Consider the following 16,387-nt stretch of genomic DNA (forward strand, 5'->3'; position numbering starts at 1 on the left):
TGTGCACTTAACTGCTGCGCCACTGGGCTGGCCCCCTACCTTTTTTATTTATAAGAAAACAAAAGATAAAATAATTTGATATGTGTGCTACTCTCAAGAAGCAGCCGTAAGCCAGAGGTTAAGAGAACAAAGCTCAAATTCAGCTGGCTTGGGTCCAAATCCCAAGAATGTGTCCTTTAGAAATTTAATCTCCCGGAATTTCAGCATCCTCATTAGTGATACAGAGACAAGAGTACCGCCTCACAAAGTTACTGTAAAGATTAAATGAGGTGATGCACACCTGGTAGACGGCAAGTGTTTAATAAATATTAACCATTGATCATCTCTGCATCTCTAGCAGCTAGCACAATGTTTAACCAACAGTGACACAGTTACGACATCTTTTAAGACATCTTTTGTGCTTTCCTTCACTAGTCCTCTCATCTTCTCCCCTGGCATCTTCCTAAGTATTTTTAAGTTTACTATCTCAACACCTCTCTCCTACAGTAAAGACCAGAATAACTAAACTTTGTTACTACTTGAAGTTGTCACTTACCTACTAGTAATCATACCAAATTTTCAGCAAAGTGGAGGGTACAAACAGCAACCACTACAAGTCACTAGTACAGAAGGGGAAGTGGAATTTTTATCTTATTTACCACATTAAGGACTGTTAGAAAATATTCATGATTAATGTAATTAAGACATATCTCCTTCTACTTTTAAGCAAAGTTCCTCTGCATTCCTAAGCTTTTACCACAAAGAGCGTACAAAATCCTTGAGTTAACATTAAATCTATTTATTAACAAGCATCCTGCTCAAGAATTATACTTAGGTAAATGAAATATGTCAGAACTATTTTAAGGCTATCTTAAAAATAACATGACTGCCAAAGGTGCATTCTCTTCACTTTACCTGAAAAATTATAAAAGAGTTCTACATTTGACTGTGGCTTCACAACTAGCTGTGAAATTTTCCTAAGCTACTACTTGACAGAATAAGGGGAGAACTTTTTTCAACATCTCTTTTGCTGACCACCTTCACATTCCTCACACACTGCTTAGTATGACCTTAACATAAAGGACATATACAGCATAACCCAAACAAGTTTCCCTTTTGACAAAACTTTTTAAAATTTATGGTTGGTATTATATATATTAATACAATCACTCCACCAGTTAAAAGTAAAAAATTTATTTATCTAAAATTATTGCCAAAAAACTTAAGCTAAGCAAAAACTTTATTTAAGCTTAATGCTCTTTTTAACTCCTGCACGAATGCCAGACAGTTCACCACTGTAGCGCTGCTCTTCTCTACGAACTTCACGAACCTGGCCTCTTCTGCGAATTTTGGCTCTTCTGAACTTCTCCCGGTGTTTCACTCTGGGATTGCGATCAATCTTCTTTCTCCTGGGTGTAAGTCCCCTATTTTTAGCAATTTGATAGGTAATGGCTCTCTTTGCATTTGGATCTTCAAGAGCCTGTTCTTCAGTACTACTTTCTTCTTTCTTTCTCTTCAAGTTTTGCCTGTCTTCTGTTTCTTTATAGTATTTCAGCACAGCTTCCTCCTCAAAATCAGAATCATCAGAAAGATCTGTAACAGCAGAGGCAGCAGCAGCAGTCGTCTCTGAAACAGATTTTGGTTTGGCCTTGATGGATTTTGCTTTCAGATCCAGTTCTTTCTTTCCAGCCTCATCCTTAAGTGTGAGCAGATGACGAATCTCAGAAGACAGCTTCTGATCCACAACTGACAGCTTGTTGATCAAATTCCGGTAGGTAACAAGCCTTTCAATGACAGGATGTCCATGTGCAGGGACTCTCCTAGCTTTCAGGATCAAATAAAAACTGATGTTGGAGCAGTAGTTCAAATAGAGGTTGTACTTGGTCCTGAGGTATTGGCTTCCTTTTCCAGGTGGAATGATCCCTTGCTCCACCAACTGTAGCAATGGCTCCAGCTCATCCTTCACCTCTGTCAACTTAACTTTCAGGTCTTCTATCAACTCCAGGAGCTCTGGTGATTCCTTCCGCAGCATCTTTAGCTTCTCTTTCACTGAAACTTTCGCCAAATCCTTCACAACCCGTGTCTCAGCCTCATCTACCTGAGACACCGGTTTTGCAAAGGCCTCCACCCAGGTGACGCCAAAATCGTCCTCTTGCAGGGCCTGGGCTAGGCGCCGCTGAATCAGCTGTGCCTCCTCTTCCTCCTCTCTTTCCTCCTCCTCTACTTCTTGCTGACTCTGCCGGCCTCGGGACTTGGAACCATAGTCCGTGTCATAGTAAAGTTTTTTCCTCTGACCCCAAGACAGGCTGGGATCCACAGAGGCCTCAGCCTCACTCTGCACGGAGCTCCGACCATCATCATCGTCATCCTCCTCATCCCCCTCACTCTCTCCATCTTCGTCGTCCTCATCGGCAACATCTAGGGCTAGCACCTCCTCCTCCTCGCCATCCTCCTCCTCGTCCCCACTCTCTACTTCGCTCCAGCCCTTAGCCAAGACGGCCCTAGATCGGGCCTCATGGAAATCATCTACCTTATCTTGGTAGTAGCTGGAGTCCCCCGGTGATGGTGGCAATTCTAAGTCGTCTTCATTTTCGTCCGCTGGGCCACGACCTGCCTTGGCTCGCACAGCTGCCCACTTGGCCGCTCCGCGCCGCCGGGACCTCCCCACCATCACTCGCGGTCTCAGGTTCTACACCGACGTCGGGCTTTCGGCCACCTCTGACCTCTGCGCACGAGCCACGCGCTCCAGCAACAGACTCTTTCACAACCACGCGAGTTAGCGGGCGCTCTGGTCCGCGGCAGGAGTTTCCACCTCCTTCCGGCCCCCAAGATGCTCTGCGTGTGGCGTGTGAACCGGGACTTCCGCTCGGTTCCGCAGGCCGAGTCACGTTGAAAGCACCTCCCTTTTCGGTTCGCCCTTTAACGCCAGTCGATTCCGGTGAATGAAAATCTCTCCGTGTAGGAACAACAGGTATAGGAAGTTCCGTTCCGTAGAGGCCTATAATGAGATTTCTGTTCTTACTCTCGCGAGTCTGGGCGTGGCTGGGGGGCGTGATCATGAGGGAAGCTCAAGCCGAGGTCGCAGGGGCCAGTAGAGGGCGCTCTACGTCTACGTCTAAGAGAGGCACCGGGGGAGTTCAGTGAGCTGTACTGCGCATGTCTTGGGCTCTTCCGACCGGAATCCGAGTGCAGGTGTATAGGATTTTCCTGGTTACTGGAATTCTTTTCTCTTCTTCACCTGTCAGTCGGGAGGTCAAAACAGGTTGCTTTTCTCTCTGCAGCGTCCGGATAGTACATTTCTTTGCACCATAGCCCGAGACGGCGGCGGCGCCGCTGGACTCGGGCATCCTGGCGGCGGCGTCCGGGCGGGAGGGCAGGCCAGGCTTCGGGGCGATGTCAGCTCCAGCTCCCTGCCTTCGGGCCTTGGTGACCCTAGGGGTGTTTGTGTCCCTGAGCAGTGGCGGTGGGAGGGCAGAGCCCCGCGCTAGGGTTTGACTCTTTCCCAGGAACTCAAGGTGGCTGCAGAAGGCACCGCGATTTCTCTTAGTTTTGGTGGAAAAGGTTCGTTCTTCAAGGTATTTTGGAAATGACCCATTTTTTTAATTTCAGGGGCGGACCCTTTATTAATTCTTTTACGTTTAATAAGCACGAGGCAGGGTGTTAGGCTCTGGGAGAACAAGGGTGGGCAGAAGCAGGTGCTGTACCCGCAACCCGTGTAACTTGGGGTTTAGGGGGGACGCGCATTAATCAAGTAATCACCCAAAACATGCCAAGTTATAGTTGGGAGAAGTACTGTGAACACTCGTCCTGTTACCCAGCCTTCAGCTGCTGAAAACACTCAACGTGCGTTTTACATTGCTGCCTTTGTACACGCCATTGCCCTCCGTTAAAAAGGGCAATGTTCCAGTAAAAAGTACTCCAGTAAAAAGCGGAGTAAAAAGTACTGTGCTCCAACTTGGGAAATTACTGTATTGAAGAGACAGCCTAAGCATCACCTCTTTGATCTCTTCTTTAACTCCTTTCTTGTCTGTTCCTCAGTTCTGTGTATGACCTAGTAGATCTCTACAACTAGTATTGCACGCACCCAGTACAGTAAGTGGCACAGAATAAGTGTTCAATCAATATTTGTTTAAAGAATAAGTATTGAACTTACAGTATTTGATTACCTGTCTGTATCAGGTGCTACATAAACAGAATGAATGAATGATGCATAAGACTGCAGACATCCCTAAGGTAGATAACCTGAGCTGGAATGGATTTTAGGAATCATTAGTTGCAACCACTTTCATTTTATACGTGTGGAAATGGGACTTGGGGAGATTACATTAGCAAATCCAGCACAGACACCAGGGACAGGGCTCCCACACCAGGCTTTCACATTGGGCTGTTATCAGTCCTTTGCCTCTTCAATGTGAATGAGTTTCAGACATTTTCCAGGGAGCAGGTTATGCTGGGTGGATGAAAGACACCAAGGGCAGGGATTAAAGTATTTGAGGAAGAGGGTAGTAATAAGGGAAGAACTAGTCAAACTTGTCTTCAGAAGTATTACTAGGGCTAGAAGTATGAAAGGACTGCCCTACAATCTTAGAGTAATTCAAGGTTTAAGTTTTCATATTATGTTACACCTCATAGGTTCATATTCATTTCATATGATAGGTATTACAATACCTTCAAATGTAGGTAGTTGGAAGCTGAACTTTTAATATGTTGCTAAAATTAATGGTGACATACAATTTCTTTCAGAAAGTTTAGTGCCATTACATTAAGAAAAATAATACAAATTTTTAGAAAAGTGATATTTTGAACTAAATGTTTTCAAAGTGCTAAAAGTTATCTTAAGCATTTAAAAACCTGTAGAAGATTTTAGGAAATACAATTTAATGGATAAAAAATGTGTGGATAAAAATCTTTCCTGGGGCCGGCCTGGTTGCCTAGTGGTTAAGTTCCACGCACTCCACTTCTGCGGCCCACGTTTGGTTTCTGGGTGCAGACCTACACCACTCGTTGGCCCACATACAAAACAGAGGAAGATTGGCACAGATGTTAGCTCAGGGCGAGTCTTCCTCAAGCAAAAGGAGGAAGATTGGCAACAGATGTTAGCTTAGGGAAAATCTTCCTCAGGGAAAAAAAAACTTTCCTGATGGTAAGCACAGAATTAATTTTTTAATGTAAATTTTAATAGATTTTGTTATTCTGCAAATATTAATTGCTTATTAACTGTAGCGGAATGCTACATACTGTAGTAGATCCAAAGGTGAACTTGCCACAGTCTCTTCCCTCTAGGAGCTAATAATCATGTAGAAAAGAAGATATGCCTACAGATTACTAGAATACAGGACAGTGTGTGATGTGAACCCAGTGCTGTAAGAGATCAGAGGCATGAGAGATCACCTGTTTTATTGTTATTTGGAAATACTGCTTAAAGAATGTTGCATCTAAGCTTAGACTGTGATTCTATCATTGCTTTAAATGTATTAAATTTTCATTTTATCAAAATGTTGTTTTATGAAGGACATAAATCCCAATTTTTCTTTTCATTTTTATTGCAAATTATTTGAGAACTTAAGAGTCATACTTAAGGACCAAAATACATATATTTTTACAGAGAAGTTAGAAAAATATTTCGGATATATTTTTGTGGCTGAGGAAGGTTGGCCCTGAGCTAACATCTGTGCCAATCTTCCTCTTTTTTGTATGTGAGTTGCCACCACAGCATGGCCATCGATGAGTGGTGGAGGTCCGTGCCTGGGAACCAAACCTAGGCCACCAAAGTGGAGCAAACCGAACTTAACCACTAGGCCATGGGGCCAGTCCCTATTTTGGACAGTTTTAATGGGAATGATCACATTGCTCTAATATTAGTTTATACTAAACATTACATTTCTGAACTATTTAGAATAGAGTTGCAATATCCAGTACATATTCAGAGAGGGTTGTGTCCTAACATTCTAACATATCTTTGTGATAAAGAATAGTTCAGAAGTCAGTTCTTCAATTCCAGCAGCTCCCATAGCCTAATCTTAGAATTATTTACCACTTAGGTGAGGAAATTTCTTTCTTAAAAAATTTGTGTTGCTGAAAAGACACATTAACGGCTTTATTATATCCTAAACCTATGCCAATTAAAAAGAAAAACATTGAGTCCCCAGAGAAAATGAACAAATATTAAGTAAAACTTGACGTTTAACCATTATATGTGTGGCAACTATAATTTGTCATCAACTTGAAGCTTCGTTACATTATTAAGATGCCTGGCTCGAGAGTTAGGAAGCTACACATCATGTGGGCCAACAGGTGTTTTTTTAAGAATGCCCTTTTTGTCTTATTCTAAAGGGTAGGAAGATGGGAGTTTGTGAATGATACACTAAGTGATATTAGGATACTTTCTTCAGGCCATGAGTTCTGGGTGTCAAAGGTATTCTATCACCAGATTAGCATAAACTGATCTCAATTTCTTCCCAGACTATTGCAGCAATAATAATAACAGATAATATTGAGAGTGGTTATTATGTGCCAGGTACTGTTAGAAGCTCTTGACATTCAACCCTATGACAGAGGTACTATAGTAATGTCTAATTTAGGAAACTGAGACACATGGGCCTTAAATAAGGTCATAAGGCTAGTAAATGGTGGAACTAGATTTGAACCCAGACAGTCTGGCTTCAGAACCCACATTCTACTAAAGCTAACTATGTTACTATCCTGGCTTTCAAATATTCCCTTAATAGGTCCCCTCATTTCCAGTCTCTGCTGTACATTTGATTCAGCATCATCAGATACATCTTCCTAGAATACCATTTCCATCATCTCATACCCTCATTCAAAAACTTTCAGTGACTCTCAGTTACTATTAAGATAAAGTTCACAACATACATGGCCCTCCCACAGTTTTGCCTCAAAGCAACCTTTTCAGCCAACACCTTTCATTACCTTCCCACTAAAACCTTCCATACTAACTTAAGTGCTCTGCCACTCTAGTCTCCAAACATTGGTTTGCAGTTTCCTCGTCTGTCTCTTTGCTCATCTTTTCAGTGTTCCCACAATTACTTATGTCAGAAATTTACAAATCATTACAGACATCTTTTTGGCTAATGAATTCTCATACAGATCCATAATGGGACCTGTAGGAGGCTGTTTGAAAAAGTATTATTAATAGCAACTTGGATGCCTGTCTCTGGAAAAGCAGATCAGTAAAATGTCATGGATGAACAGCATGGAATTTAGGAGAAGAGAGTGACCATGCATCTTGGTTTGCCTAGCACAGCCCTATTTAACCTGTTATTCTATGGTAATTATTAAAAGCACCCCCTTTTACTCTCATGATTTAGATGATAAATTATATGGTCATCTTAACTACACAGTAATTGGAAACAGTGGATTATATATCCACATAGCAACGTGAATGAATCTTAAAAACAATGTGCTTAGGGAAAAAAGTTAAAAAAAAGGGATATGTAATACAGTACTATTTACATAAATTAGAAATGCATGTACAACAACACAATAATAGACATTTTGTAAGAACATATACAAACGAAATAATGTATATTAAATACATTGGAGGGGCAAAGAATGAGATGAAGCTTGGAGATTAGAAGGAATAGGAGAGAACCTTCCATGGACCAATAATCATAATATGCCAGTAACTGAGGAGAATAGTTAACTGTTGGCGTCTGAGGTTCAATTGAAAAACAAATAAGCAGACAAAAAAATGACCATATAGGTCTCTAACTTAAAGTCTTTAAAAAGCTTCCCAGCATCTTTAGGATCAAGTTAATATTCCTTGTGACCTGACTCCTGCTTATATCTTAAATTTTACACCTTACCACACTCTCACTGCCACCGTGTGTGGCATAGACTTACGTATATATGTATATACACACACACACATACATATATGTATATACACACATATATATACATATATTAAATATATTAGGCTAAGAGCTAAAACCTTTATTCTACAGAGAATGAAAGCTGGCTTCAGAGAAAAATTTTACGTGTACCGTGTTTCAAAAGACCTGCACCATCAAAGCTATAATTATCATTGAATAAATAGTTAATATATTAATAATTGTATCTACAAGGTTCCTCTGAACCTTGTGCAGGCTTTGCTCATTCTTGCCTCTTTTCCTTTCCACATGTTGTTTCTTCTGTACTTTCTACAGAACTCTTATTCATCCTTTGAAGACTAATTTTAAATGTCAGCTTAAAAGCCTTTCCTGGCCTCTTCAGACAGGGTGCAGAACTTCTTTTTTGCACTTCCATCATGTTTCATAACGTATCTCTATTTATACTTACTGCTTTCCCTCCGCCAAGTCTATGAGCACCATTAAGTCTGGATCCAAGTCATCATTTTGAAATCCCTAGAGTCTAGGTCAGTACTTGAGTAAATATGTTTCTATACTCAGTGTCAGCATATCAAAATAGCAGCCTTTAACAATGAATTGCAATGTCTTTTGTGCTTCTCTATTCATCAGCACAGACTCTTTTTTTTTTTTTAGTTTAAAAGTAACATTTAAAGATGAAATGTTTAATAAGTGGCTTTTGTGAACTTAAGCTAATAGTTAAATGCATATTTACTTTTTATCCCAGTGTCACAGACTAGGTTGTGATGACTGAAGTTGTCAAAGCAGCAGCTTTTTTTTTTTTTTTCAATGCTCAGAGAAATAGTAATAGTAAAAATAATTTGATTTGAGAGTAATAATGGGAAAATGTATCTCAGTGTTAGTTATCAACTTATTTAGATAATATATAATCACAGAAACTCCTTGAACTATTTTTGGGTGCAAAAAAAGAAAGGATTATTTTTAGGTGTAAGAAGGAAAATGTAAGAGGTTAAGTATAGTTGCCATCTGCTTTCATTTCTGTGAGAAACCACTTACTCTGAAACCAGGAGGTTACAGATTCTTTTTGCAACTAAAGTCTGTGTCTATTTAAAGACATAGAAATCCTAAAAGTGATTTAGAAGTAAAATATAGAACTTCTATTGAAATATAGCTTCTAATTAAAAATGACTTGGTTTGGTAGCTTTAATTACAAAATGAAGAATTTAATGAAATTGTGACATGGCTTTCCCTTCCAAACTCTTATCCAACCAAATACTGTAATTATTTTCTGCACATTATTTTAATTCCTTTTTATTTTTTCTTGTCATGAGAAACCTTATAGATACAATTGTTTATATATTAACTATTGATTCAATGATAATTGTAGCTTTGATGGTGAAGGCCTTTTGAAACATAGTTAATATAAAACTTTTTTCTTCACTTATCCTTCATTCTCTGTAGCATGAAATCCTTAGCTCTTAGCCTATATTCAGGGCCTGCCTTTATCTGGCCCCAATTTGTGTTTCCAGCTGCTTTCCTACTACTTTCCTTGAGGAATCCTACGTTCTAGCCAAACTAAAATACTCAAGTTTCTTTTTTCCTCTTTTTGAGATTTCTTTCTCTTGGCCTTTGCCTAGGCTGCCCTGCATCTCAATTCTTAGATGGTCTTCAAGGACCAGCTAAAATCGTATCTTCTTCAGGCTGTGTTCTCTGATATGCTTCCTTCCATTGGCATCTAATAGCCCTTTAACTCTTCCTATGTTAAGATTTTTAAACACTTTTCTCTGTTGTGTTAAGACTATTTATATACTTGTCTTATCTTTTCTGACAGATATATCACCATTCATCTCTGTAACCCTTGCAATATCTAATACATTTACTTATATATAGTAAGTAATGATAAATAGCTAATCAAATAATGAGAGTTAAATTGAGCTCTGTTAAATTTCAATAAGGTATTAGAAGTTAGTAAAACAACCTAAGAATTTAATAAGCTGTCTGCAAATGTGACATTGATCTATATCTATTTTTGGTATTAAGAAATAACGGACTTTATGCTAAGAGCAAAGGGGAACCATTAGAGAATTTTAAACAGGGCACTATTAGAGAATTGATGGAAAGAGATAAGATTACAGGTAGGAAGCTAGTGTGAGGCTGTTACAGTCATCTAGGTGATGAATTTTAGTGTCTATACTAGGGCCCTGGGGATAAGGATATAAAAAGTAGACAATAAGAGCTATTTAGAAGATGGTGTGATAGGACTTAGTATCTGATTAAGTATGAGGGTTGAGGAGTTACAGTGATTCCCAGGTTTTTTTGGTCAAGTGATAGGATGATGGTACCTCCACTAAGAGAGAAAACTCAGGAGGAAAGAGGTTAGCAGAGTTCTAACAGGGGAAAATAAGTTTTGAACATGCTGCATTTGAGGTGTCTGTGAAGAGGTTCAAGTGTTGAATGTCTTCCAGACAGTAGGATATGTGGGTCTGAAGTTTGGCAGAAAAATCTGAACTAGAGAAAGAGATTTGAGGGTCTTCCATGTTCAGTTGGAACATGGGATTGTATTTGATATTTAACTAAAAACAAATGAAACAAGGTTTTGGGTTGTTTTTACTTAAGTAGCTGGCACTTGTGAACTAGTAGACCAGAAGGATATACTACCTGCCTGCCACTACAGGTATAGGACTATCTATCATCAAGTGTCAAATTTAAAAGGTTTGGTTTGAAACTGGCCCCATGGCCTAGTGGTTAAGTTCAGCATGCTCGGCGGCCTGGGTTCAGTTCCCTGGCATGGACCTACTCACTCCCTGGCAGCCATGCTTTGGCGGCGACCCACATACAAAATAGAGGGAGATTAGCATAGATGTTAGCTCAGGGCAACTCTTCCTCAACCAAAAAGAGAAAGATTGGCAATAGATGTTTGCTCAGGGTGAATCTTCCTTAGCAAAAAAAAAAAAAAAAGAAAGAAAGAAAGAAAGAAAGAAAGAAAAAGGTTGGGACTGATAAATGAGCTATATGTGTGCTCAACTCACAATTTTATCATGTCTGGGCTTTCTCCACTTGCTATTGTCAATAAATTGAATATATTGGGAGATACTAATTATGTATCAGGCACCATGCTAGATATTTTAAGTACATTATCTTATTTAATTCTCACATTATATCTGTGAGGCAGGTGCTGTTATTATCCTCTTATCATAGATGAGGTTCAAAAATGTGAAGTAATTTGCCCAAAGTTCTGTAACTGGTGGTTAAATACAAGTCTGTCTTACTCTGAAGTTGTTTTTCTGAATCGTTGTGTTATGCTGTTTTCTAGTCTATATTTTATCACTAGTGAAAAACTTACAGGGCCAAGAGGCATGCATTTCTGTTTCAATGTGTATTGGAAAATACTTGGACCCTCAGGTTGATAGACTATGATTACTCAGAGATATGGTATCAACTTCAACCAATAGAAGGGTAGAAAAATAGGAGGATCAGAAGGCACCAGCCATATGGCATCTCTACAGTTTTGTTTCGGGGCCTGGGAAAGCATGAATGTAGTAGGTACGCTCAGAATATGGGCAAATAATCATAAAGTGTAATGAGAAGATATCGTTCAGAGATCGGTCTATTGTTCTTTCATTGACTAATTTTGGGAAGATTTATTCTTTTTTCTTTTTTGCTTCTGTGATTATGGTAAAATTGTTTATTTACTATTTATTTTCTTTAACTTATTTTTGTCTACACTGATTGGCATATCAGGGCATTACTTCACACTGTGATTATTAAATACTACAATTAATGTTTTATTATACAGTATTTAACAGTGAGCATATACTTAAGTGTTTCTTTTCATGTAAATGTAAATCACTGATAATATTCTGATATCATATTTGAAAACTTGTTTCATGTTGCTTAGGAACTGAACTGAATGAAGATATTTAATAATCTAGAATAATATTATAGTTATCTATACAAAATCACTACCCTACAACTGTATCATATAATAATGCCAAATTTACATCCATGTAAAATATTTTAATTTTGCACAGCACTGTACAAGATGCTTAAGGATAGGTGTGTTGAAACATAAAATATATGGTCTCTGAACTCATATTGCAATATTGAACTTTCACTTCCTCAAATAGTCATGTTTTCTCTCAACTCCAAATTGTTGATATTATATTCTCTCCAAGACCGTATTCAACTTTTTTTGCCTGACTTCTACTGTTTTTTCCATCTCAGCATAGACATTACTTCCCCTAGGAAGCTTTCTTTGACCCTGCCTACCTCTCCCCCCAACATCTGTGCTCCTGTGGCACATTGTACTTTGTCATCATGTAACTATATGTTATCATTACCCAATAGACTGTAAACCCATCTGATCAAAGGTCACACCTATCTTGTTCACTTTTATCCCTGCCACATAGAGTAGATGCCGGTAGATATTTGTTGAAAGAAAAAATAAATGAATGAATGACCATTTGAATTAAGGTCCAGGTAAGCAGCCTTATAGACAACATATACATATTTGCTATAATGGCAACTTTACTGCAGTGTCTTAAAGAGAAATTCTTTTAAATAAAAACACATGGTTGCCCCACTTATACAAAGAAATTATGAATCAAAAAAATAGCTGCATTAATTTCCTATTGATGCTGTAATAGATTACCACAAATGTAGTGGCTTATAACAATACAAATTTATTATCTTTTCAATTTTGTAAATCTGACATGGTGTCATTGGGCTAAAATTGAAGTGTCAGCAGAGCTGTGCTCCTTCTGGAGGCTCTAGGGCAGAATCCATTTTCTTGACTTTTCTAGCTTCTAAATGCTGCCTGCATTCCCTGACTCATGGTCCTTTCCTTCAACTTCAAAGCCAGCAGTGCAGGAACTCTCCTGCCTCCCTCTTTCTCTTATAAGGACGCTTATGATTACATCAGACCCACTGGATAATCCAGGATTACCTCCCCATCTGAAGGTCAGCTGATTAGTAACCTTAATTCCGTCTGCAACCTACATCGCCCCTTGTCATGTAATGTAACATATACACAGGTTCTGAGAATTACGATGTGGACTTCTTCGATGGGCCACTATAATAGCTTAGCTATTATTTATGTCAGTATGAAAGAAGATGCTATCTTTTTTCAATGTTTAAAAGAATGATAGTAATAGATGATAAAATTATTGAGTGTTTATATGTCACAGCCGTGTTCCAGGTTCTTTACATTTATTAATTCTCATCAATCTTAAGATGTGCGTACTATAGTCATGCTCATTTTGTAGATGAAACGGAGGGAGAGAGAGGTTAAACAACTTACCAAAACCCTATTTGAACCCAGGCAAGCTGACTCTGGAGCCTTTGCTCTTCATTCAATAGGAAGATGGTGGATGGAGTAGATGTGTCTCTGAAAGACATGTCTTTACAGTGTAAAGTATTACATCATTTTAGATATTATAGATTATTAGAATACAGGATACATTTATAACTATAATATTGCAAAGTTAGTTAGGAAATAAGCAATTTTTGCACATCTTTTGGGCCAAAGCAAGTTATTGGAAACTCTGAAAAGAGATACATAAGAATTACTATGATTGTCTTAAAAGAATGCATCAGATATTTTTCGAGTAATTGGATATTCTCAACTATGAATTTATTCTTTCTCATTATTGGGGAAAACAGACTTAGTATGGCACTTACGTATGATGTAAAAACTCTGAATGGAAGAGTTAGAATGAGAAAAGAGTTATTTTCGCATCCATTTTCCTAACTATTTATAGTTCCCCTTTGGTGTTTCCTCATATCCTCTTTTTGGGTGCAACTGATACTGCTGTTTATGAACCCCTCTCTGCATCTAGAAAGCATTAATTTAGTATAAGAGATAAATGATACACATATGAAGAAAAGTGATCAAAATGTAAAGTAATATGTCAATTCATGTAAAATGATATACAGAGAGATTAGATGAATTTATTAACAATGAAGGAGCAGAGTATTGGAGTGAACAGAATGGGATGATGTTAAGCAGGGAAGACTTGCTAGAATTTGTTGTAAATGTTTTTAGGATTTTTGACAAGGGTTGGCAGAAAGGAAAAAGAAATTTATGATGAGGAAAATGAGAGAGTAAAAAAAAGATTCTGAAACAGGAGTTAGCAAATCATATACAGGAAAAAGAAAGCAGACATATTTGATCAGAGCAGAAACCTCCCCCTGAAAATAGATGAGAATTTCCTTAAAGCAGTGAGGGAACAGACCCCTGGAGTTAATAAATTGAAAGGAGTATATTGTTGTTTGAGGGGTTTCCTGGGATCCTCAATTATTATGGTATCTCTAAAGAAATTATCGTGAGTCTAAACAGTTGTTCAAATGAATTTTTGGAAATAGGCTGTTTGTAAATTAGGACATGCCCAGAAGGTAGTGTGGTGAGGGGAAGGAGCTCTCGTGATGCTCAGACGACTGACATGCACTATCCCAAGTAGGAGTTCTACGAAAAGCCCCTGCAGGTGCAAGTTTATTTAAAACCAGACCACAGCACAGGTGCATTTCTCCTTGTAAACATTTAACCACAAGACACGACCCTAAAAGTCTATGTGGAAAGCTATTGGAAAAAAAGAGAATTTAGGTTTTTGTCTTAATTTTTTTAATTTTTAAGAAGAATTTGGGGTGCAATTTTTCCCTCATGTTTTGAGTTCTTTTTAAATTTATCTTTTGCCTCTTGATATCAAAATATAATTTTACATATAGTGTGATTGGATACAGATCAATATTTGAAGAATTCTGCATGCAAGAACCAAAACGTTAAAAATAGGGTTAAAAATAACAATTAGAAGAAACGTCTCCATAGAGATGTGAAAAAAAATAATATTAATGGCTTTTGGTTTTGGACGAAGTGAAATGGACTGGAAGTTAGGAGGCCTATGCTCCACCTTTACCTTTAGAATAAGTAAGATTGATTCTAAAATTCAAAGTAGATTAGAATCTTGTACAATTCAAATGGGAAAAAAAAGTTACTCTCATAAAGAAGTGTATGGCATCATCTACTATGGTGGTCCCCTTCATCTGCGGCAGTCCTGTGCAGGCCAAGCTCTTTTCCATCTTGGGCCTTTTACGTGCTGTTTCGTTTCTTCTTGGAACACAGTTTGTGTGACTCTGTGGTAGGCAGAATATTGTTCCCCCAAAAATGTGCATGCCCCAATCCCTAGAACCTGTAAATATGTTACTGTTACATAGCGACAGAGACGTGATTAGGATATGGGCCTTAAAACGGGGAGATTATCCTCGATTATCTGGATGGGCCAAAATAGTCACATGAGCCCTTAAAAGCAGAGAACTTTCTCTACCTGGAAGCAGGAGAGATGAGGCAAAAGCAGAGATCAGGGAGATTTGAAGCATGAGCAGGGCTTGACCAACCATTAGCTTTGAAGGTCAACTGGGCCACTAGCCAGGGAATGCTGTTAGCACCTAGAAGCTGAGAACAACCTCCAGCTGACAGCAGGCAAGGCAGTGGGGACCTCAGCCCTAAAAGTGCAAGGGACTGAATTCTGCCAACAACCTGAATGAGCTTGGAAGTAGATTCTCTGCCAGAGCTGCAAGATAAGAGCAAGGCTGGCTGACACCTTGGTTTCCACATTAAGAAACTGGAGCAGAGGAATTAGCTTAGCCTACCCAGACTTCCAAGATACAGAACTGTGAGGTAATACATTTGTGTTGGTTTAAGCCACTCAATTTGTGGTAACGTGTAATGGCAGCACAGAAAGCTAGTACGGGCTCCTCATTTGCTCCTGTTTCAGCCTAGATGTTACCTCCTCAGAGGGGACCTTTCCTGGTTATGTGTTCTAAAGTAGACTACATCATCCCTACCCTACATGCTTCCTATCACACTACTTTGCTTGTTTCTTTCATGGCATTTATCACAAACTGATTATTGTATTTATTTTATTTTTCTTATCTGTCTTCCCCACTAGAGTATAATCTTTGGGAAAGCAGGACCTGGTTGGTCATGATCATCTGTATCTCAGCATCAAGGGCACAACATGTCAGACACATGTTAGGCCTGCAACGTAAATTTGTTGAAATATGGTTTTTGATATAATAATAAATGGAGTAACCCCAAATTGGGTGGTAGACTTTATTGCAAACTATGGTATATCAGCATGATGGAATATTACATAACTATTTCAATGGTTAAAATGTGTTCTATATCAATTTTTGGAAATTGGTATATAAATATGCAGTTGACAGAAAGGAGCACAAAATAATTTGCACAAAAGTAAAATTGTGTAGAATGCATTTGTATATTCTTTTAAAAATTAGGAGTTTAATTTCAGAAATAAAATTTAGTATTCTTAATTCTGCACTTAATACTAAGCATTTGCTTAACCTGTCATAGTATGCAAAATGTGGGGCCATTACTTAGTTCTTCAATTACAAAACAGATCCAAGATTACAATCTGAAAGGGGAGGGATAGGCATGCGTTGTTTGGAGTGATATTTAGCCTTTTTTTTGATAATGACTCTTAATTTGTTTTAATTTATTATGAATATACATGTTGCAAAGGATGATATAACAAACACTCATACACTACTACTCAGTTTAAGAA

General features: G+C 38.4%; 2 protein-coding genes across 3 annotated transcripts in view; one reads left to right on the forward strand and one right to left on the reverse strand.

Annotated features, from left to right (window-relative positions):
- Nucleotides 1-1,157: 1,157 nt before the first annotated feature.
- Nucleotides 1,158-2,650, reverse strand: UTP3 (UTP3 small subunit processome component). The gene has a single exon (XM_008530671.2). The coding sequence runs from the start codon at nt 2,648-2,650 to the stop codon at nt 1,220-1,222; it is 1,431 nt and encodes a 476-aa protein (XP_008528893.1). The 3' UTR covers nt 1,158-1,219.
- Nucleotides 2,281-16,387, forward strand: part of JCHAIN (joining chain of multimeric IgA and IgM) — a 33,404-nt gene continuing 19,297 nt past the window's right edge. Inside the window, exon 1 of one of the 2 annotated variants that reach the window (XM_070614733.1) lies at nt 2,281-2,950. In XM_070614733.1, the coding sequence (XP_070470834.1) occupies nt 2,922-2,950 (29 nt within the window). In that variant the 5' untranslated portion in view covers nt 2,281-2,921. Of the gene's footprint in view, nt 2,951-3,147; nt 3,172-16,387 lie in introns of those variants that run through there. The other variant, XM_070614734.1, reaches the window with a different exon arrangement.

Source organism: Equus przewalskii, chromosome 3 (genome assembly GCF_037783145.1).
Source record: "Equus przewalskii isolate Varuska chromosome 3, EquPr2, whole genome shotgun sequence".
Classification (NCBI taxonomy): Eukaryota; Metazoa; Chordata; class Mammalia; order Perissodactyla; family Equidae; genus Equus; species Equus przewalskii.

Bases quoted from the DNA above. Each gene is read 5' to 3' on its own strand.
- UTP3 (XM_008530671.2), bottom strand. From the start codon at position 2,650: ATGGTGGGGAGGTCCCGGCGGCGCGGAGCGGCCAAGTGGGCAGCTGTG.